This window comes from Dromiciops gliroides, chromosome 1 (genome assembly GCF_019393635.1).
Source record: "Dromiciops gliroides isolate mDroGli1 chromosome 1, mDroGli1.pri, whole genome shotgun sequence".
Lineage (NCBI taxonomy): Eukaryota > Metazoa > Chordata > Mammalia > Microbiotheria > Microbiotheriidae > Dromiciops > Dromiciops gliroides.
Window position 1 is genome coordinate 621,710,486 of NC_057861.1, and position 24,968 is coordinate 621,735,453.

Genomic DNA, 24,968 nt, shown 5'->3' on the forward strand with positions numbered 1-24,968 from the left:
GAATGATGAAAAAGAAACCTAGGAAGGTTTCAGAGAAACCTAGGAAGGTTAATATGAACTTAGAATGAAGTATACAGAACAAGGAGGACAGTTTATACAGTGACTAAAAGAAGCTAAAAGAAAATCACTCTGAAAGCCTTAAAAACTCTAATGCAATGAGCAGTTATGACTTTAGAAAGCTAATGATGAATAATCATGTTTCTTGGCAGAGAGGTGATAGACTAGAGGAAGATACTCTTGAGATCCATGAACTTAGGAAAAAATATTTTGATCATTGTATTTCACATAATTAATTTATTTTAGAATATGTATGTCATTTATTTAAAAATATTATTTAGAGAAGTGTCCACTGGTTTCATCAGACCACCAAGTGAGAACCATGACACAGAAAAGATTGAGTTCCTAAACTTGAGACATACAGTTTCAGTCAGGGCCAATGTATGGATTTCTTTTGTTTAACTATACTTAATTGGGTGGGTGGGTGGGGTTGAATTGTAGGGGGAAAGTGGATGGGTAGTAATAGTGATTTAGAAAAAAAAAAGATTTACAATGAAACAGTCAAAATAAGCAACAAAAAGAAGGTCTGAGGTGTCACAGAAAAGTGAAATCGTTTCACTATTTTCTTTTAATATATGGAAAAAATGAAGTTTATGTAAGAAGTACTTGGTTTCATATATATTCTTTTTCTGCTTTTTGTATGTTGCAGTGTTCATGTTTATTAAAATCATAATGAAAATAAAATTTAAATCTTACATATCCATTATATTTTAATTGGACAAATGCCATCCAGATACAGAAAGTTATTCTTACTAGCAGAATTGGGGTGTGGGCTGAGTGTATGGGAAGGAAGTGCTCAAGAATTACTAGTCAGGGGAGTCAGGAGTACCTGAGTTCAAATCCGGCCTCAGACACTTAACACTTACTAGCTGTGTGACCCTGGGCAAGGCATTTAACCCCAATTGCCTCACTTTAAAAAAAAAAGAGAGAATTACTAGTCAGATTTGACTAGTGTAGTGTAAAATATGCTGGACTGGGAAGCACAGGACCTGCTTTGGAATCATAGCCTGGTTACTACTACTGACTGCAACCCTGGGCAGCTCTCTGGATCTCATTTGTAAAATGAGAGAATTTGAATAAAACACTTTAAGGGGTCTCTTCCTGTTTAGCATCTGTGATGTAGAAAAAACTTGAAAGGAAATAAGGGAAGGTGAGGCTAGAAAAAGTATATTGGGACAAAAGAGCTTGAACTTTTTTCAAAAGGCAGTCAGTGGGAATTGTTTAAGTTTCTGAGCCAGGAAATGAACAGAACTGCATATTAAGAAGAATAAATCTTTTGTATGAATGATGATGGAAAGGAATAACTGGATGTGAAGAGACTAGTTGGAAGGCTGTTGCAAATTGTAGTTTCCAAACCTTTTTGATCACGCATATCCTTAGGAAAAATTGTGTGAGCACCCCCAAGATGAGTATATTTGCTTTATTTAAATTGTACACATGTCCTATAAGACTAATAATTATGTATATTATAAAATGTAAATGAAAAGAGAGACATTTTTCAAAGGATGAGAGAAATATTTGATCTTAGATTCAGTAGGGAACTAATGGAGTTTATTGAATAAGGAAGTGGCATAGTGCTTCATTGTACAACATTCATAGGCAGTTGTATAGAGGGTGGATGGGAGAATTGGACAGACCTGAGCCAGAGAACAATATACAGACTATTGAAATACTCCCAGCAAGAGGTGATGTTTGTGAGAAGAAGAGGATAGATGGGAAAGATGTAAACAGTATTTGATAACCGATTTGATGTGTGGAAAGAGGAAAAATGAGGAGTGGAGAATGATACAGAGGTGGTGAAATCTGGGTGCCTGGAAGTGTGGTGGTACTCTCACCAGTAATAGGGAAATTTTGAAGAGTAGTCAGGTTGGGGCAAAGGTGTAACAGATTTGGGATAATAGGTTAAAACTTATAGGAATTACTCTGTCCCACCCTGAACAAAAGTATGAAGAGATGACATTTTCTGACATAGATATGTCAAAGGAAAAGGGAGGGGCAATTTTCCCAATGGCAGCTGCAACTATAGGTGTCCTTGGAGTGAGCAGATGTCTAGGTCTTAAATGGGGAAGTTAGGAGCCTGTATGGTGAAAAGAAGGCAGAGTGGGAGAATGTTAGGGGATAAAATAGAAGGGCATTCAATCTGAGAGAAGACCCAGGAATAGGCTGTTGCTTGTATATCTTCCCATCCACTGACTGCTTCGATCCCTTTCAAACCTCCCTCCCTACACACACACACACACACACACACACACAGAGCGGTAATAATAGAAGGTGAAATGGATGAAAGGGAGAATTTATGGGGGAAAAATTTGGTGAGAGGATATATATGGTGAGGGGATATATGAGGAAGAGGGAGGATTTGAAGATGACTCCCTAGGTGGCACAGTAGATAGGGTTCTGGGCCTGGAGTCAGGAGGACTTCTCTTCCTGAGTTCAAGTCTGGCCTCAGATTCTTACTAGTTTTGTAACCCTGGACAAGTCACTTAGCCCTGTTTTCTTCAGTTCTTCATCTGTAAAAATGATCTGGAGAAGGAAATGGCAAACAACTCTAGTAACTTTGCCAAGAAAACCCCAAATGGGGTCATGAAGAGTGGGACATGATTGAAAAATGAAACACCAGACTGTTTTAGCCTATTTGTCAGGATGATGATAGTATGTTAATGGTTAGGAGGAGGCCAATAAGTTTGCTTTTGCTTTTGGTGCTTGATAGGGGAGGGTAAAACTGTACACTGAATCTAAAGTCAGAACTTGAAGGCAGGTGAGCCTCATGGAAAATTGCCATATTGCAAAGGCTTTTATGGATTCTTCCCTTGCTCTGATAACAATATGTTAGGGGCACGTTGGGAGTACTGTACTTCATTTTACTTGTTAGAATTAACTTGTGACTAGAGTATGAGAAAATAATTTTAATTAGTTTTATTGATATAACCTTTTGTTGTTGTTGTTTTGAAGGGGGTGGTAGCTATATCATTTTATAGTAGTGTTTTTGCATGCTTTTCTATTCCATGCAGGTACTAAGGTTAGTTGTTGCATTTTTTCCACCAAGTACAACTTAGCTTTGACTTTTTAATGGACTGTAGTAGGAAAATGGAACTTTGTTAATAGAGGTTTAATGCTATACATAGCTAACTATACCTTTTGCAAAGCAGTTAATTCCTAGAAAGTTGATTCCTACCACTAATTTTATACCACTACATTGTTGTTAATTTCCTCAAGGGATATAGAGTGACTTTAACATAACTTTATAGGAATAGAATCTTAGTATTTAAAAGGGACCTTTTAGAAATTTAGTCTGTTTTTCTACTAAGTATAGGAACTCTTTCTTTTTTTTTTTTTTTAAAGTGAGGCAATTGGGGTTAAGTGACTTGCCCAGGGTCACACAGCTAGTAAGTGTTAAGTGTCTGAGGCCGGATTTGAACTCAGGTACTCCTGACTCCAGGGCCGGTGCTCTATCCACTAGGAACTCTTTCTACAACATTCGTGCTAGTTATCATGATCACAGTAGGCAGAGTTTGTTGTTGTGTTGTTGCTGTTGTTTTGTGTCTAACCATAGCACACCCAGACCATTCTGTCCTTCACTGTCTCTTTTTGTGCCGCTATCCTTCTCATCCTCTGTGGCACCTTTTGCTTTGCTCTTCAATCTTTTTGAACATCAGGGTCTTTTCCAGTGAGTTCTATCTTCTTAATGTATGACCAAAATATTTAAACTTCAACATCAATATTTGACCTTCCAGTGAATAGCCTGAATTGATTTCTTTAATTACTAACCGATTTGATCTACATTCAGTCCAAGAGACTCTCAAAGGTCTTCTTCAGCACCACAATTCTAAAGCATCAGTTCTGCACACAGCTTTTCCCTCATAATCCAACTCTTACAGCCGTACATTGCTAAGGGAAAAGCATAGCTTTAAATATATGGATCTTTGTGGATAAGGTGATATCTCTGTTTTAGTGTGCTTTCCAGATTTGCCATAGCTTTCTTTCCAAGGAGCAAGCAAGCATTTTTTAGTTTCAAGTCTGCAGTGGCAGTCTGCAGTGATTTTTGAGCCCAAGAATATAAAAACTGACACTTTCTTCCATCATCTTCACTAGCCTTATTGGTATCAGTCTTGGCTTTCAGTTCTTGGTTATAGTTCTTTTGTGTATTCTTGCCACCTCTTTTTTTCCCTCTTTCTTTCCTTTCTTTCTTTCTTTTTTTTCCAGGCAATGAGGGTTAAGTGACCCACCCAGGGTCACACAGCTAGCAAGTGTCAGGTGTCTGAGGCTGGACCTGAACTCAGGTCCTCCTGAATCCAGGGCCAGTGCTTTATCTACTGTACCACTTAGCTGCCTTCTTGCCACCTCTTTTTTTTTTTTAATGTATAAGGTATTTTATTTTTTCCGTTACATGTAAAGATAGTTCTCAACTTTTGTTTATACAAGCTTTACAGTTTCAGATTTTTCTCCCTCCCCTCCCTCCCCCCTCCCCTAGACAGCAGGTAATCTGATATAGGTTATGTCTATATATCTCTATACATATACATATAGATATAGATATACACACACACACACACACACACACACACACACACACATATATATATATATATATACATAATAACATTAATCCTACTTCTGCATTAATCCTGTTACAAGAGAAAAAATCAGAGCAGTGATGCAGAACCTCAAAATAGAAAAAAAAAACAGCACCCAAAACAAAAGAAATAATATGGTTCAATCAGCATCTATACTCCACAGTTCTTTCTTTCTTTTTTTTCTTGGATTTGGAGATCCTCTTCTATCATGAGTTCCCTGGAACTCTTCTGTACCATTGCATTGGTGAGAAGAATATAGTCCATCACGGTAGGTCAACACTCAATGTTGATGATACTGTGTACAATGTTCTTCTGGTTCTGCTCATCTCACTCATCATCAGCTCACGTAAGACCCTCCAGGTTTCTCTGAACTCTTCCTGCTCATCATTTCTTACAGCACAATAGTATTCCATTGTATTCATATACCACAACTTGTCCAGCCATTCCCCAATTGATGGGTACCCCCTCAACTTCCAATTCCTTGCTACCACGTAAAGAGCAGCTATAAATATTTTTGTACATGTGGGTCCCTTTCCCCCTTCCATGATTTCTTTGGGCAAAAGACCTAAAAGTGGAATTGCTGGGTCAAAGGGTATGCACAGCTTTATTGCCCTTTGGGCATAATTCCAAATTGCTCTCCAGAATGGTTGGATCAGCTCACAGCTCCACCAACAATGCATTAGTGTTCCAATTTTCCCACAGCCTCTCCAACATTTATTATCTTCCTTTTTTGTCATTTTAGCCAATCTGATAGGTGTCAGGTGGTACCTCAGAGTTGTTTTAATTTGCATCTCTCTAATCATTAGAGATTTAGAGCATTTTTTCATATGTTGCCACCTCTTCATAATCTCTTCTGCTTTTGTTAAGTTTCTACTATTTTTTGTCTTTTATCATGCCCATTTTTGCATGAAACTTTCCCTTGATATTTCTAATTTACTTGAAGCAATCTCTTGTCTTTCCTATTTGGTTTTTACTAGTTTCAAATGCAGCTGATTTCATTGTTTGGGTAGCTCTTTTTTGTTTTTCTATTCATTGGGTTTGGCTGTTAAGGCTATATGATAAACTTAATTATTCCTTGACATGAGAGCTCTTCAAATATTTGAAGACTGAGATCTCTCTGGTTTTCTCTTCTCCAAAGTAAACTAATATAGGGGCGGCTAGGTGGCGCTAGGCGGCTAGGTGGCACTTGCACCAGCCCTGGAGTCAGGAGTACCTGAGTTCAAATCTGGCCTCAGACACTTGACACTTACTAGCTGTGTGACCCTGGGCAAGTCACTTAACCCCAATTGCCTCACTAAACAAACAAACAAACAAACAAACAAACAAACAAACAAACAAACAAACAAACAAAAAAAAACAACAACAAAAAACCCCCAAAACCCCAACCAAACAAAGTAAACTAATACCAACTTCCTTATAACACAGAATCTTTACCTTCCTTTTTGCTCTTCTCTTCTATGTAGGAGCTCATTTTGCTTGCATATTCAGCACTGTAGATCAGGGCTTCTTACATTTTTTCCTCACTCTTGACTCCTTTTCACTGGAGAAATTTTTATGCAACCTTGTGTATATAGGTATATAAAATAAGAATAGATAACCTTTCTTAAAACTGTGGGTTGCAACTGTGTAAGTGAATGTGGGGGGGGGGTTGCAAAAAATTTGGCAACAGTGGGGGTTGTATAAAAATTTCTCCAGCGAAAAGGGGTTACTAGTGGAAAAAAGTTTAAGAAGCCCAGGACTAGATGATCCACCCAGGTTCCTTCCATCTGTAAATTTGAAAGTTTGAGGTAGGCTTTTGGGAAGTGTGAGGTGTCTTGTGGTTCAGTAAAGTGCTACCATATAAAATATTGGAAATTCCTTTGGAAATTTAAATTGCTTTCATCTTAATCACCTGTAAGAAGCTTTATTTTCCTCCAGAAGATAATAAGGTACTGATAAAGATTGAAAAAACTGACAAATTATCAGAAGTAAGCCTTTTATAAGCAACAAACATTTGTGATATGTGGTTTTTTACAAATAATTGTTAAAAATGCCTCCATTTTTTTTTTATTTTAGTTATTTGTGTTATTTTTAAAATTATGTATTGTCATATGACTGAGTAAAAAGATTTTATTTTTACATCACTTTTTGTATTTTGTAGGAAAAGAAACATTCCCATTCATCCATACACTATTAAGGGTGACTACAGACAAAAGTAGCAGCCTAAACAATTCCTCCTTTTTATAGCTTTTGGCATAAGTGAATATGACAAGTGGTCGAATTTTTAAAATCCACCTATTGAGACAAGTTATGATATTATATTGACTTTATATATTTTATTATATTATAATGACTTTAATCCTTAATGATTATTCCTTTTTATAAATATGAATTTTAACATTAACTCATTAATTCTCTTTCCCTTATTTCAGTCTCAGATGCAAACACAGGTACAGCAAGTAGGAATTGTACAAACACAAGCAATGGCAACTGGACCCACTGCAGATCCTGAGAAACGCAAACTGATACAGCAGCAGCTGGTACTCCTGCTTCATGCTCATAAATGTCAGCGACGAGAACAAGCAAATGGAGAGGTTCGGGCCTGTTCTCTCCCACACTGTCGAACCATGAAAAATGTTTTAAATCACATGACACACTGTCAGGCTGGGAAAGCTTGTCAAGGTAAGTGTATTTTTCTAAAATCCCACTTGCAAGAAGGTTTCTGTGAAATTTTTTTCCATATTGTTCCATATTTCAAGTAGTCCAAGCAGATATATATTTTTTTTTTTTCACAAGCAGATATTTTTACATTTCTCTACTCTTACCATCAAGGTGCAAGTACCATTATAATAATCAGCTACTGGATAGGAGGAGACATAATTTCTCAGGGTCATCATTTGAAGTTCCTATAGGACACTGTATTTTGCATTCACGAGCATGTCCTCTTCCCTGTTTTTCCCCATTACCCCAAAATTGTCAGTTGGGAAATTCTTGCAAAACCTTACTTTATTTTGCCAATTACTTATTTGGAACTTTCCTATTGAAAGTACTTGCCTTATATTGAAGTGACCAGAACCAGGAGAATGTTGTACACAGTGACAGCAATATTATTTGATGAAGAACTGTGAATGACTTAGCTATTCTCAGCAATACAGTGATCCAAGACGATCCCAAAGGATGAAGCATACTATCCACCTCCAAAGAAAGAACTGTTGTTTACTGAACACAGACTGAAGCATGCCTTTTCACTTTCTTTCATTTTTTTATCCTTTTGCGTTTTCTTGTACAAAATGAATAATATGGTAATGTTTTACATAATTGAACATGTATAACCTATATCTGCTTACTGCTTCAGGGAAGGGAGGGAAGGAAGGATAACATTTGGAACTCAAAACTTTAAATAAAAATGTTTGTTACAAATTTGGAACTTTAAAGAAAAAAAGAAAGAAGGGACCTGCTTTCTGGAATACTATTTCAATAGCATCTTATTTTTTAATAGACCACAATAATTAATGTCAGAACAGTGTATGTGTATTTTGTCTCCTTTATCACAAATTTTGTTTTCATATTTGCAACATTATGTTTATCAGGGTGTAGAGGTCAAATATTTCTTGAATGATAGACCTTAATCGAAATCATAAACCCGGCTGTCCTTATGTATCCTATTCTGGGTGTATCCTTCTCCCCACTTCAGACAACACCCAAACTTCCTTGTTCAACATTTTGCTGAGTATTGGATAACAAGTGGTTACTTGTCTTTCTCACACAGTTTTCTTCCTTTTTTAAGGACACCTTGCTTGTTTGTACTCCCTCAGTCTTCTTGTCATCATCAAAACAGTTCACATTTATATACAACCTGTTATTTCCCAGGTACTGTACCAAGCACTTTAGAAATATTGTTTTATTGATCCTCACAACAACCACAGGAAGTAGCTGTTATTATTATCCTCATTTTACAGATAAGGAAACTGAGACAAACTGGTTAAATGAATCGCTCAGGGTCACACAGATAGAAAGTGCCTGAGGCTGAATTTAAACTCACATCTATATTCAGCTTCAGTGCTCTATCTATTGTGCCTGCTAGCTGCATTTTACTTTTTAAAGTTCAGTTAGTTTTACATGAAATAGCTTTTATTACATGTACACAAATATTTATTTTTCGTCCTTTCTGAACTGTCTCTTGCCCAGTTTGAGAAAAATCTTTTCTCTCTCACTGATCATTTCTGAATTTATCCTTCTTCCCTTGCTGTGATTTCCATTTATGATCTAATCAGGGTTGTCAGGCATAAGAATTTACCCATATAATTCTTTAGCTACCTCATCCTTTATTTTCTTAAATACAATTGCTCAAGGTCAGTTTTAAAAAATTTCTTCGGTTCTTCATCTGTAAAAATGATCTGGAGGAGGAAATGGCAAACCACTCCAGTATCTTTGCCAAGAAACCCCCAAGTGGGGTCACTAGGAGTCAAATATGACTGAAAGCCTTCAACAACAATATCAGTACAATATTTAAGTTGCATTATTCCTCATTTCTGGTGCAAAAAAAAATAGTGGGCTGATCATGTTTGTCTTTTTTCTTTACACTATAGATAACCAGGGTAACATGTAACCTTTTTATACCTATCATGCATATTTTTATCCCATTTTAGATCACTGACAGTGTTGATTATTGCAGGTGATGATGATCCATGATTTTCAGTTATATATGATAATTGTAAATATAAATGTACTTTTTTTAGACAGCAGCATCTTACTATCACTGGATCACTATATAGGTTCCCTAATACAGTCTGACCCAACCTCCCCCTTCCCTTTCTGGATCTACTTCATTATCCATTTCTAGCATCTTTCTAATTTATATGCCCTCATGAACTCAGTGCTTTCCATCAGATTGCATGCACTAATCCGGGCAAAAAGCATTCTTCAACCACTTTGTTTTGCCTGGCATAGATGACCAGGCCAATCTTAAAAAAACAAGCTACATAAATTACATGGGTTTCATTGAAGAAATGCTGTATTTTTCAAGGGCTTGATGTAATCAGTATAGTAAGACCAGTGGGATCTCTCCATCAGGAATACCTTCTGTTTGTTTTTTTGTGGAAGACATTTTCTTGGACACGCCAACCAAAACCATTTTTTGGTGAATATATTTCCTTTTTAAAGGCTTGGTTAATGTTAATAATCTGAGAATTGCTCAACAAAGTTGTCTCTGTTATCCTCTCATGGAAATTTGAAGTTTAACATATGGAAGATATATGAGAAGAATTTTTAAAAACTTAGTCTGAATCTTGGGATTGGTGGGGCAATTAACATATTTGCATGGCAGATTCTTAAATTTTCCTCACCTGTACATTGTCTGTCTGTGAAGATGTGGTCTGTTGTGGAAAATCATTTCTGAAATACAACATCTCTTTTCTTGTTTATATAAAGTTACTCTTGATGTTCTTGATCCTTTTCACTATATACCGTGTTGATGATCTTAAGAGCTCTTGTGAAGTTATCAACTCAATTCGGATGACTTTCAAATGTTTTTTCTCTAATCTTCCTCTCTCTAGAGCCCCGGTCGTGCGTCACCAGCTTTCTGTTGGACAGTTTCACTTGGATGTTCCATAGGCTTCTGAAATTCTATATGTCTGAAATAGAACTCTTACTTTCTGCCCTAAAATTACCCCATATCCACACTTCCCAGGACACCATCATCTTTTTAGGTCCCAGACTTCTTATCACCTTAACTCTGGTGTCTCTACTTTCCAATCTACCCTTTTTTTTGTTTGTTTGTTTTAGAATTCCAGCCTCCAGACGCATATTACTAAAGCCAAAGGTCTGACTCCCTATCCCATAAAGCTTCAGCGAATCCCTCATTGCTTTTAGGATAACAAAAAATACTTTCTGCCGTTTAAAGACCCTCACCATCTGGGTCCAACCTACCTTTGCAAATTGAATGCCTTGTGTTCTAGCCCTACTGGATTACTTATTGGTTTCCATACTTGCCATTACACCTTCATGTCTTTCCATAGTATACTATGTCTCTCATGTCAGAACTGCTTTCCATCCTTATCTCCCCATCATAGAATCTCCACCTTCCTTCAGAACACAAAGGAGACCTTTTCTAATCCACTAAATTGTTACTGCTTCCTCTCTCTTAATGCAGCAGACCCCTAACAAAAAAAACTGCTTTGTATGTATTCAGTTATGTATATAACTACTTTTATACTTTTCCCTATGGTAGAATGTAAGTATTTGAGGCAAGTGACTGTTAAATATAGTCCTGGTGCATAGTTACACCCTTACTTGTTGAACTGAATATATTATATATTTTTTGTTCATAAAGGGATTGATTCAATTTTTTTAATTAAAATTTTTTTCCATAACAAGCATTCATTTTTTTTCCCACCATCACTTCCCATTTGACAAAAGAGAAAATCCAAACCCTGTGTAACAAATCTGCATAGATAAGTAAACTTCATGGCCATTTCTAAAAATGTATGTCATTCTGTACCTTGAGTTTATATCATTGATCCTGTGGAATAATGATTGGTCACTGTACTGCTTGGTGTTCTTAAGTGTTTACAAAGTTTTCTTTGTCTTTATAATGTCATTGTTTAGATTTTCTTCTGGTTTGGCTCACTCCACTTTACATTATTTCTTTTTTTTTTAAATTTCTTTTATTTTTAATTTATGGAATAACACAAGCATTTCCATATCATAGTACAGTAAAAAAGATAACACATGAAAGTACAAAACTGCTATGCACAATTTGCTGTCCCATTCAAATATATAAAAAATTATGTAAATTTCACACACACACACCCCCCTTTTCTCCTACCACCTCCTTGCCCTAGAGATGGCTACCATTAGACACAAATATATGTGTATATATGTAAAATCATTCTATACAGCTATTTATCAGTTCGTTTTCTGCATGCGGATAATGTCTTTTTTCATATGTCCTTTATAGTTAGTTTGGGTATTTAAAATAGTCAAAATCAATTATTCACTGAAAGTTGTTTCTAAAACAATATTGCTGTTACTTTATAAAATGTTTTCTTGGTCTGCTCATTTCTTTTGGCACAGCAGTATTCCATTACAATCATATACCACAGCTTATTCAGTCATTACCCAATTGATGGGCATCCCTGCAGTTTTTCAGTTCTTTGCCATCTCAAAGAGAGTTGTCACAGTTCCACCAACAATGAAGTAGTGTACAAATTTTTCTACGTCCCCTCCAATATTTGTCTCTTTACCCTTCTATCATTTTAGTCAATCTGGTAGGTTGTTTTAATTTGCATTTCTTTAATCAGTAATTATTTAGAGCATTTTTCATATGACTATAAATTGTTTTGATTTCTTCATTGAAAAACAGCCTGTTCATATCCTTTAATCGTTTATCAATTGGGGAATAACTCATTCTTGTAGATTTGACAAAATTCTTTATATATTTTAGATATGAGACTATTATCTGAAACTGTCTATAAATTGTCCTCCAATTTTCTGCTTTCCTTCTGTTCTTGCATTTGTTTTATTTGCATAATAACCTTTTCTTTTAATGTAATTGAAATTATCCATTTTATACCTAACTTTGCTTTCTGTGTATTTATAAATTGTTTGCCTATCTTTCTCTTTGTAAATAATGCAAGATATTGGTCTGTGCCCAGTTTCTGCCATACTGGTTTCTAGTTAACACATAATCCCCCCCACACCTTTTTTTTTTTTTTTAATCATAAAAGTATTTTATTATTTTCTGGTTACATGTAGAGATAGTTTTCAACATTTGTTTTTATAGGATTTCTAGTTTCAAATTTTTCTCCCTTCCTCCCCCTCTCCAAGACAGCAAGCAGTCTGATATAGGTTATATATGTACAATCACATTAAACATATTTCTGCATTAGTCATGCTGTGAAAGAAGAATAAGAAAAAAAGGGAAAAAACTCAAAAAAGAAATACCAAAAAAAAGTAGAAATAGTATCAACCCATAATTTTTTACCAAATAATGAATTCTTATCCCAAAATCATAAGCCTTTACACTTGTCAAATAGGAGGTTGTTATGTTTATTTAATGCTGTAAAGTGTGTGTGTGTGTGTGTGTGTGTGTGTGTGTGTATGCTCTATTCTATTACTTTATTCATTGATTCTTCCTATCGTTTCAATCTTTACACAGTATACTCTACTACATACATTCTGTGGTCTTGCCATAGTACTTCTACTTCTGTTTCACATACACATTATGCCTTCTCCTTTCCCATGCCTTTACACTGTCTCGCTCCCATGCCTAGAATGCTTTCCCTGCTCACCTTTGTCTCTTAGAGTGTCTGGCTTCCTTCAGGACTCAGCCAAAACACAGAAGTTTTGCAGGAGGCCTTTTCTCCCTCATGTTTCTGATTCCTTGCTCTCTAAGGCTAATATTGTCTGTCTCTATCTGTGTGTGTGTTTTATGTACCTATTTATGTTAAGCTCTTTGAGGGCATGGGCTATTTTTTATTTGATTTATATTTCTAGTGTTTTGCACATAGTAAGCACTTAATAAATGTCTTGTTGACTAGTTGTTTTCTCATTAGTTGTTTTTACCATTTGGGTAAATGATGTTGTTTGTAATATTCTATCACTGTCCTTCATAAAATTTTGCTAAGCATGTTAGGTCTTTCTTCATATTTTTGATGGTCCATGGGTTTTTTTGAATCTTTTAGCCTCTGTCTTGCATTAGTTACCATTTCTTTTTTCTTTTCTTTTCTTTTCTTTTCTTTTTTTTTTGGTGAGGCAATTGGGGTTAAGTGACTTGTGCGGGGTCACACAGCTAGTGTCAAGTGTCTGAGGTCGGATTTGAACTCAGGTCCTCCTGAATCCAGGGCTGGTGCTTTATCCACTGCACCACCTAGCTGCCCCTATTGGTTACCATTTCTTTTGGAGGGGGTGGGGGTGGGGGTGGGGCAGTAAGAATTAAGTGACTTGCTCAGGGTCATACAGCTAGTAAGTGTCAAGTGTCTGAGGCTGGATTTGAATTCAGGTCCCCCTGAATCCCAGGCCAGTGCTTTATCTACTCACTGCACCACCTAGCTGCCCTGGTTACCATTTCTTTAAGAAGTTTTGTTGCAGTAACGTATTTTACAAACTTTAAAAAATAGTTCAAGCTGGAACTGATGTAATTTCCTATTGTGTCTTCTGATTTGGTATTGATATTGACTTTTACACTATTGAGTCTAACTTGACTGCACATGGTTGATTCTGATATAATGCCTAAGAAACTTGTTTCTTGTCTATTAAGGTAGTGAAATTAATATTTTTAGTTCACATTCTCTAGTACCTTCCAAGTTTATTCTTAAAGAAAATATTTATAATTTGCAGATGCAGCTTTTCTGAGCAATATACAAATCTTCCATTTTTTGCTTCTGAGCCATATTTTACAATATTTTTTTCTTTCCCTGGACTCACCTTTGCATTGAAATTATTGAGTATCAGACTATGCTGGCATAAGTCAGAGGTGAGGGTCTTTGCAAATTATTCATAGAACTTTTCTACCTTTTCGTCTGCTACAGTGTATTTTGGCTTAAAAGTCGCAAATATCATAATATTGATATGTTTCTTTGTGAGCTGTTTTTACCACATGCTGATTAAATCTCATGCATTCCCATGAAATGCATCCCATAAAATGATTTCAGTCTTTGAATTTACAATGAAGAGAAGCTGTGGGCCAACCTTTTATTTAGTGTTAACTAACTTCTTTGTCTTCTGGTTTCACAGACATTCAAATCTAGTACTTTTAATGGTTTGGAAGTTTGCTTTTCAATTATGGGCTTGGTGATTAGACTGTGTATGTCTACTGTCTAAGGACCAATTTAGCTAAATCCCATTTATCCGTGGAAATCCATAAAACAGATAAAAAGTACAAAATGACCTTTAGTACTGTGTGGACCCCCTTCTGCTTCAGCATTGATAGCCCCAGAGTTTGGCAGAGGAGGTAGAGGGTGCTCAGAATCAATAGATACTGGTTACCTTTTGATAGTTCTAATAATGTGAAGTCTTTGTCCAGTGAATGGTGAGTATAGTGCTTCAAGAATTGAATTATATTGAAATATATCCATACTTTCATTTTTGTTAAAACCATTTAAATTAAATATAAAGTTTAAAATTTCAGTTGCAAAATAACATTTCATTGTTTTTCTGCTCATAGTTGCCCACTGTGCATCTTCTCGACAAATCATTTCCCATTGGAAGAATTGCACGAGGCATGACTGTCCTGTGTGCCTCCCTTTGAAAAATGCCAGTGATAAGCGAAATCAACAACGTAAGTGATCATTATGGAAGATGAATATAAAACTTAGAAGTCAATCTGTTTTTCATGGGAGAAAAAACAGATAGTAAGGAAGAGTAGAACAATTGATACTACTGGCCACAGAGTGTAATAAAGATGCACGATCAAGAACCAGTATTTTTGTTTTTGTTTTTGTTTTTTTTGAGGGGCAATGAGGGTTAAGTAACTTGCCCAGGGTCACACAGCTAGTAAGTATCTGAGGCTGGATTTGTACTCAGGTCCTCCTGAATCCAGGGCTGGTGCTTTATCCACTGCGCCACCTAGCTGCTCCCAAGAACCAGTATTATTAATATAGAGCAGATTTAGCTTTAGCCTATATACTTGTACAGCAGATTTTTCTAAAATGGCATTTTAGAATCTCATGTGTTCTCATGTTTGCATTTGGACTGATGAAAAAGAGGGAAGTCAGAGTTAAGTTACCTTTGTATTTGACCTGAGGTTCTCCACTGTACTTCTTTTGGGGAGGCGAATCAACTCCAGATTTGTATATCTATGGATTTGAATAACCAGTTTAGAACAAAGTGACATTCTCCCATGTGGAAGGTATGATAATTTGAAATGGGAAAAGTCTTCATCTTTATTGGTTACTTACATTGAGTGCAATGCTCCATACACTTATGTGAGAAATATATTTATTTTTGTATCCATCTTAGAAATCAAATACACATATATGCTTCTGTAGCAGTTTCAGTAATGCATTTAGATTCGGATCATTCCTTCGTCAACTAAATTGTCATGGCATGATTAGATCTATGGTTTATATAGCATTTGACCAAATTGATCTCAGTGATTCATACTTAACAAAGGAGGCCAAAATAACTGCCTCATCTGCGCACTTATCTAGTTTTTACTCTTTAGACCTGGCCTTATATAGTTGAGTGCCTTAGTATATGTTGTCTGATTGTACATTCTTGGTAGGGGGTAGTAAAATAAAAAATTATCTCTGTCCTTACCCTTTTCACTGCCATTTCTCATCTTCACTTGGGTCCCTGCATTTTGAGTAATGAGTTGTATGTGAACCATATCTATTTCTCCCTTATAAGTTTTATTTCTCTTCCCAGTAAATATCTCACTATCCCCACAAGTGCCAACCAGCTTCTTTTATTTTTCAAAGCTAATGTTTTGTGTATGAATACCCTCTTTTACACTTCCTGAAGTCTTCACTTTTATTTAGAGTATAGCTGCTTGCTTTTATTTCAATCGTTCTTGGTGTAGCAGATGAAGAGCTTTCAGGGACCTTTGTTCTCATAAGGTATTATGGATTACTTTTGCTAGAACTAGCAATATTTCCTTGTCCTTGTACAGAGTTTTGTTATCACTCCCTATGTATTACTACCTGGTTATTAACAATAGGTGAGAAGATATTATACATTTACCTCACTTACAATAAGTAAGATGAATATCTAGATTTACTCAAAAAATAAATTGGAGTAGTGGAAAGAGAATTCTTTAACAAAGAACTTTTCACTTAAAAAAAGTAATTTCCTTTAATGAGCAAACTCTTTAATTCATTTAGGTTAATTACAAATTTCAGTGTTTACATATTTCAGAGGCATTTGTACTATGAAAATGATGTATATCTGTTACCTGAATTTTTCTAGTAGGAGAATGGAAGTTGGTTGCTTCTCCAAAAATACTGTTCTTTCCTCCCGCCACTCACATTAGTAGTATAGAGCTGCATAGACTATGTGTGGGTATTTTATTTTATTTTATTTTTGTTTTGTTTTGTTTTGGTGGGGCAATGAGGATTAAGTGATTTGCCCAGGGTCACATAGCTAGTAAATGTCAAGTATCTAAGGCTGGGTTTGAACTCAGGTCCTCCTGAATCCAGAGCTGGTGCTTTACCCACTGCACCACCTAGCTGCCCCATGTATGGGTGTTTTAAAGGATTTTTGTCCATTCTACCTCACTCCCAATTTGTGAATAAATATAATGTGTAATGTTTTAACAACCTCATTGTAAACTTTTGCTGATGGTATGCAGTACTTGATATGTGGCAAATGGCATTTTTAGCTCATATAGACATTTTACTCTCAACTTTAGATTTGGGGGTGTGGTTTTCTGAGCAGTTTTTATCTTTCTGAATATGCACTGCCATGGTAATTACAAACTTCTTTGATTTTTTTTTTTCCGACAGTCTTATGTGGTTTTTATGAAAAAAAATTTTCATGTGGTTTAAGAAAACAACCAACATGCTAGTAGCTATGACTGTTGTGAAAATTGGTTCAGTGTAGTTGCTCTCAAGTGGTGAACCACAGCTTTTCTACTAGTCATAATAAGGGTGATTTTATAATTTGAAGTCACTGCAGAAGATAGGGATTATCATCTTTGATACTTCTTTGATTCATAAGAGAAATCAATGAACTTTAAAATACATTTTCCATTTTAAAGTAAGTTTCGGATTTGAGTAGAATATATTTGATTTCAATAAATACTGTTGTTATAATGTATTTTTGTAGTTCAGTTGAACATATTAACTGAATGGTGATGAAAGAATTCTTTTAGTTTGAAATGACTGAACTTTTGTTACCTTTGTGTTTTGTTCATTGTTTTTGTTGCTGTGCCTGTCTAAAAAAATTCCTATTGAACAAAGATAAACTTTTCCTTTTCTTTCGCTACCTTAAAAAAAATACCAAACCTACAAGTACAGCCTTCTTTCATTATATCGTCATTGACAGTTACCATTTACTGAATGCATACAAGCTCTTGACATGTAGGATGATATATGTTTCTTTCATTGAGGAAACGTAGGCTCTCTCTGGGGTGCTGGAATACATACACATATATACGTATATTCATAATACAAAGTAGCTTTTGCTTAAATAAGTAGACAACAATCACTGTGGGTCATATTACAGGGAGGGGGGGACCTTTACTAAGAAGAAGCAAAAGCTTCAGGGAGAACGCAGAACATAAAACTTTGTTTTAAATGATTGCTAGGTAGCATAGTGGATAGAGTGCTGGGCCTAGAGTCACTTTGTCATTAGATACTTTTATAATTTCTTTGTGAATTTGAATTTTCTTCAGTAATATTTATTTAATACAAATAGTTTTTGCCTTTCAATGTGTTGTCAACCTGTGTTGTACTATCCTATAGTCAGTCGACTGAGCATATGTAGTTTTGCAGTTTTACTAAGTTTGAGAGAAACTAGAGACCCTAATGAAGTAGAAATAGAGCATATCATTTTCTGTATTGAGATAAAAAATTTTATCTTTGGTATTGCCCTGGTCTCACTAAGGATCAGTGCTTTGATGCTTGCCAACACAACTCTTGGGAAGTAAAGTTTGTTGTTTACTAATGTTGCTTAGTCTTTATTTCTGAAGGTTAAAGAGTCCTTCAGGATCCTGGGTCACTTCTGGAATTGTTCTTATGAGGTTCAAGTTTGTCTCAAGACACATTTGGGGGTTCTGGATTTAACAAAACCCCAAGGAAAATGTCCTGAAGAAAGTACACTCTTGAGGGAGTTTCCAGCACCCTCCTGGACTCCTTGAGTGGCCCAGGCTATCAGTCTAGAAAGTGAGGTTAGTGAAAGAATTTCTAAACCTGGTTTGTATCTGATGAAAATAACATTCCAAACCCATCCATTCTTTGATTTAATAACAGCTCCCAAAGAAACTATTTTGTAAGAGGACTGAACCAGAGTTTGGATTTCCTATAGTGGGGTTGATGGTTCACAGATTGAGCTTGGTGTACTTTTCTTAAGGTCATTTGCTTTGCCCAGTGTGTGAAATGCTAATCAACGCTTACCAAGATTCCTGCAGTATAACAGTTTTTTGTTTTGCTTTTTTCTCAAGGAAACTTAGACATCTTTCGCCTTTGAACATAGTTTAAAGTGTTAAGAGAATATTTTAAGAAACTTTGAGAGCTATATAAGCAGAATATAATATCAAGACTATAGTATTAATTAAAAACTGAATAGTAAACATATAGTAATCTTACTCATTATCTAGACCTCATTTATCCTCCAAAAGCTTTGACATTTACTACCTGTCAATGCTCTTAAGAATTTCAGATAGAGCAAATTCTTTTTGTTTTAGAATGGTTGGGGATTCGAGTATTGTGGTTGATTAAATAGTCTGGTTTATAGGATAATGTGATACTAATTATCTTTCCCAGTAACCTCTTGCTTATCCATAACAATCTGAAGTAAACCTATAGTTAAAAATAACAAAAACCCATGAGGTATCCTGCACAAAGCAGAGGCAGCTTGTCCCTTTGTGCTCTAGTAACACTTAAAACTTTTTCCACTCATGACCCCTTTTTACCTGAGAAATTTTTACATAACCCCAGGTATATAAAATAGGTATACAAATCAAACATTTACTGCCACATTTTTTGCAACCCCCATATTCAGTTATGTGACCCCATATGGGGTCTTGACCAACAGTTTAAGAAGTTTTGCTATAGAAGATGGTTTCCAGTCATTAGTGAACTTATTTACAATTACCTCCACTGAGATTTATGCAGTATATAAATACCTGTTTGGCACATTTAAAACACTTAGCTACCTGATCCCTTCTCATTTTTGCAACTGTTTTACATCTATTTCATGTCCAGTCTCTCTTCAGTCCAGCCGAACTAGTTGTCTTACTATTCCTTTGGCACAAAATTCCTTTTCTCACTTCCTCACCTTTGTACTTGTGCATTCTTTATGTTTGTAATGCAAGTCCATGTTGTCCAATCACAGCAGCTCAGAGCACTAGTTAAGAATATTACTTTCAGGTAGAGGTTTGTCTCTTTTCTAATTTAAATTTGTCTTTAGTTAACACCTGGCTTTTAAAATAATATTCAAGGCAGAAATTTGAAGTATACCAATTTTTAAGTAAAAGAAAAGAGAAGGAAAAGTTGCGGGGGACGGGGAATCAAGATTTTTTAAAAAAATAATGCCTTCAGGGGCCTCTAGGTGGTGCAGTGGATAAAGCATCAGCCCTGGATTCAGGAGGACCTGAGTTCAAATCTGCCCTCAGACACTTGACATGTACTAGCTGTGTGACACTGGGCAAGTCACTTAACCCTCATTGCCCTGCAAAAAATAAAATAATAATAATAATGCCTTTAGTTTTTAAAGAAGTGAGTATTAAAATAGCTTTCTTTTATTAGAAATCTGTTTGGAGAACCAGGAGGAGCCCAACCTTCTTTTCATATCTTCTTTCAGTCTTTGTTTTGCCTGTTTCCCCATGCTACCCTTTCTAGCTATCCTATGTGCCTGAGGATAGTTTCCCACTCCAGCTGCTCAGTCCTTGAAGTCCCCAGTCTTCATTTCTCACTCCATACATAGTACTCTTACCTTCATAGCTATACATGTCTCTTTTTTATATACAATTATCATTTGAAGTTTATTAGAAACTTTTTATGATTTAGTTGCTTTTCTTCCAACATCTGTCTTCTCTAAAAAGTAACATGTTACAGATGCTTAACATGTTAATATTTTAATAGCTACATCATTGAGATATCTGGGTATGTTAAACTTTAGAAAGATCATTTTAAAGGAATTATATTTGACCTATTTGTGATCTGTGTATTTGTCATAAAATAAGAATTTGCTTTTCTTTTGTGATAATGAGGCGCATGGTGTGTATAATTGTGTCAAATGAATTTTTGTGAATGTAGAACCTGAATTTTCTTGTTAGAAACTAGAAAGTATGGTTTATGTAATTTTGAGGATTTAAAAAAAAATCTTTTAAATTAATGGGGGGATCAATATTTGTGTACTGGTTTTGGATTGTATTTCTGATTTGTTTGCATGTTGAGAATGTTAATGATGTGTTGATTGTCACAAATAGACTATATTTCTATATGTCTAAAGGATAGTTTTTAATTATCTTTTGAGTATCCTGGTATACTAATCTGTTTGTTTACTGCCTATTAGATTTAAAGTAGATTGTAAAAGGAAACTTAAGAATATGTATGACATTAGGGTAGTAAGGGAATCAAAACTATTCATTGACTACTTTTTAGGTTTTAAGTAGGAATCTGGTCAAAAGAATTGAGGCAAGAATCAGATCTTCCATTCTTCAAGGGATGGAAGGGAAGTTAGATTTAAGGAATGGTGGAAATAAAGTTGAAAAGAAGGAGTTGATTACTTTTAATTTATATTATATCTACATTTGGTATATATCTAATTATTTAAATGTCACTCTCCCTTGGAATGTGAATTCCTTAAAGTCAAGGACTATCCAGGATATAGTATTAATGAATATTAATAACAGCGTATTTGAAAAAAATTTTTAGTTTCTGAGTTTCTTTCTAGAACTACCTTTTCCCCTATTTAAACCTTTTTTTGTAGTGTTTTACCATGCACAGATATTTATATTCTTTTTAGATGCAAGGAACTTAAAAGAATAAAGTTGATGAGATTAAGAGCAGTAGAATGATGGAATTTTCCTAATACTAACTGGGCTACCTTAAACATTTTGGGTCTAATAATTTTGTAAAACAGCAACAGATTTGTAGTTTTAGCTAACAGTTCATAATCTTAGAACTTTTCCAATGGAGATGCTTAGAGTACAGGCAAGTACTATTTTTGCATCTTGTTTTTCTTCCTAAAACTTGTTGCCTATTTTTTCCACTTTTTGTCTTAATTTAAACTCAGGAATGATTGCCTCACTAGTTATGAGTTCTTTGAACAAATCCAACAAAAATTTGTTGTGTATTTATGGATATAGTCCTTGTGTTGTTATTCTCTGAATCCCTCTGGGTATCTGTGTAAAATTTTATATGCCTCCCAGTGAAATTTATGGAATGAAAAATATGGGATGAATGGAATGGAAGTTTCAGCAAAGAAAGTGTCTATATTGTCATATGTCAAAAGCTTTTATTGAGGTTGTAAAGAATTGAATATAGGTGATAACCTATTGGTTTTCCCTAGTGACTTTTAGAAAGAACTACAATGGAGAAGGGGATGCTGTTGTATTACAAAGCTAATTATGTTCACTAAAGGGATCAAATTGATAAATGAAATCAACAGGTGAACAAATTACATTTTAATTTTTAGTTCCAGTAAGTATTTCAGGAGTACCAAACTCCCCCCAACTACAAATTAAAAGACATAATGTTTGCTCTTATATGAGATATACTCTATCCCCAAAAAAGAGCAGTCATGAAGCAGTGCTAAACTGTGGCATTCCCATTGCTGGCAACAATATTCTGATCTCATTTAACATATTGTTATTTATAACATTCATTTGGCACTTAAGCGTAAACTCTCATAGAGAAGAAACTGAGGTAATAGAAAGAACATTGCAGTTGGAGACAAAACAATTCTACTACTCTGCCAGAAGTTTCCTAATTGTGTAGTCTTAAACAGTGTTGTTTAACCTCTTGGAACCCAACTTTCTTCTTCTATATATTGGAGGTAAAAACCGCCTACCTCACTAGATTGTCCTGAGGAAAATAATTAATGAATCATAAAAATACGTAAATGAGTTATTCATAATCTTGCATTGATACTTACCTTTTAACCTCTGGATCCTTGTTCTCCAGCTTTATAAGTGCCTTTGTCTTATACCTCTGAAACCCCAATACTAGCAATGAGTTATAGACAACAATAGATGCTACAGGAGTGTAGCTACTGGTTGTAGCCATCACCATGGCGCTGGCACCTCACTTCATCACACGCTGATGCCTACATGGGCCCGGCAAAATTGTAATGACTGGAAGCCCAGAGGGCAGTCATGTGACTGTCCATCAGGGCTGCCAGCCAATTATCTTGGGGATGTGTGTGTGGACAGCCTGGGGTCTGCTGGGAAGGAGAAGGGAGGAGTTGCGCCATTCTGGTGGGGAGGTGGAAAAAGACAGGACACAGCCATGTGTTCAGCTGAGCCCTGGGCAGTGGTGTGATTCAGGTTGTATTGTTTCCCTTCCCTCATTCTTTTTATTTTTTCCTTTCCCTTAATTCTACTAACCTTACTTGTGTTTTTAAGTTCGTTCTTGTTAATAAACCCTGTTCTGTTTTTGAAATAGGCTGTTAATCTCATTCTTTGTCCCAATATTGCGGTGAGCCACCTAACTAACACTCCCCAATTATAATTTGGCTCCTACAGGAGGTTGGTGTTATGGTCAGTGCCACAGTTTAACAGCAAAGTCGTCTTCTTGTTTCATAAGTCCTAGTTCTCATCCTTCCTTTCCGCTGTATTTGACAATGTTGACTACTCTTTCTGTTCTAGGTTTTCATGATACTCTTTCTCTGGTTTCTCTATCTATCCTATTTACTATTCCTTCTCAGTATCTTTTCTGGCTCATCATTCATGTGATACCACCTAACTACCCTGTCCTGAACCATCTTCTTTTTTTCTGCATGTATTGTCTCCTCGTTGACCTCATCAGCTCCCATGAATTTGCTTATCTCTGTGCAGATAACTCAAAACTATGCATCTATCCACAGACTTTCTCCTGTGCTTCAGACTAGTATCACTAACTGCCTATTAGACATTTCAAACTGGATATCCAGAAAACATCTTAAACTGAACATACACCAACTACTATCCTTCCCCAAACCCTGCAAATCTTTTAAACTTTCCAGTTTTTATTGAGCTCAACACTTTATCTTCTATAGCCTCCTAGGTTCCTAATCTCGACATTATCCTTCTTGATGTTATTCAGTAATTTCAGATGTGTCTTGTGACTCCATTTGGGTTTTTCTTGGTAAAGATACTGGTGTGGTTTGCCATTTCCTTCTCCAGCTCATTTTACAGATGAGGCAGAAAGGGTTAAGTGGCATGCTTAGGCTCACACAGTCTGAGGCTAGAATCGAACTCAGGAAGATGATGAGTCTTCACTTCAGGCTTGATAGTCTATCCACCATGCCACCTAGTTATCCTTGCATCTCTTTCCTATACCCCATTAATTCACTCCATTGCCAAATATTGCCCTTTCTGATTCTCCAACACTTTGGGCATCCTTATTTTGGCTGAAGACCCTTATCACCTTCCTAGATTATTGCAATGGCATCCTAATCAGTCTTTCTGCTTCAAATCTCTTCCCACCCTAATCCATCCTCCATACTACTGCCAAAGTGATTTTCTTTAAGTATTAGTCTTATTAAGGACTTTTCTTACTCAGTAAAATCCAATGGCTCTCTTTTGCCTTTAGGATAACTGATAAACTTCCTTGTTTGGTTTTTAAACTCCTTCAAAACTTGGCCCTAGCCTTATTATACATTACTTATCTGCCTGAACTGTACCATCCAAACCATCTCCATGCTTTTTTACTGGCTAGCCACCATCCCTAGAATACAACTTTTCCTCCTCACCTCTACCCCATTCCTTATTTCCTTCCAAGATGAAGCTAGTGTTATTTTCTATACAATATTTTTTTCTAATTCTTCCAACTGGAAGTGCCCTTTCCCCCTAATTTGTATTTAACTACCTTATATTTTTTCACATATTCCTTTCATTCATACATATATATATATATATATATATATAATATACATATGTGTGTACATGTCTCTTCTTGAGAGAAGAGATTTTAAAACTTTAGACATTTAAACATTTATTTGTATCCATAGTGCATCACGTAGGACCTAACACAAATGCTAATTTATTTCATTGGTAAATATTTGCTAATTGTAACTAGGCTGGAATAGATAGAGAATTTCTAGTCTTTTTATCCATCAAGTTGCTTACCAGGTTTACTGAAAAATAGGAAAACTGACTAACTTAGGTTTATCTCCATTCATCTTCTTGCCTATGAGCAATAAAACATCCAGAACACAGGTAGCCAAAGAGAATGATTGCTTGGGCAATCCATATGATTTCAAATAACCTATAACTTATTAGTTTTCTTTATGGATACTTTTACCACCTCACTGGCAATGAATTTCTATGATTCTAAAGACTCTATGCTGACACTGGTATTCGGTCCATCATCCCTGCTCTTGTATCCCCCTTTTCTGCACAGTCTTGACCCCATGGGTGACCTCTTCAAAGACACACTGTTCTCCAAATACAAAACCTTTACTCTGTTTTTTATGGTATCTTGTCAAACTCACCCTTGTGTTAACCCTTTAAATGTCAGAGAATTGTTAAACAGTTCTGCAGACTTGAGTCCA

General features: G+C 35.7%; 1 protein-coding gene across 3 annotated transcripts in view; it reads left to right on the forward strand.

The window, feature by feature from the left end:
• Positions 1-24,968, forward strand: part of LOC122743444 (CREB binding protein) — a 170,181-nt gene that overhangs the window by 76,286 nt on the left and 68,927 nt on the right. For all 3 annotated transcript variants that reach the window (XM_043988398.1, XM_043988406.1, XM_043988414.1), the window contains 2 exons: positions 7,043-7,292; positions 14,776-14,889. In XM_043988398.1, the coding sequence (XP_043844333.1) occupies positions 7,043-7,292; positions 14,776-14,889 (364 nt within the window). The remainder of the gene's footprint in view (positions 1-7,042; positions 7,293-14,775; positions 14,890-24,968) is intronic.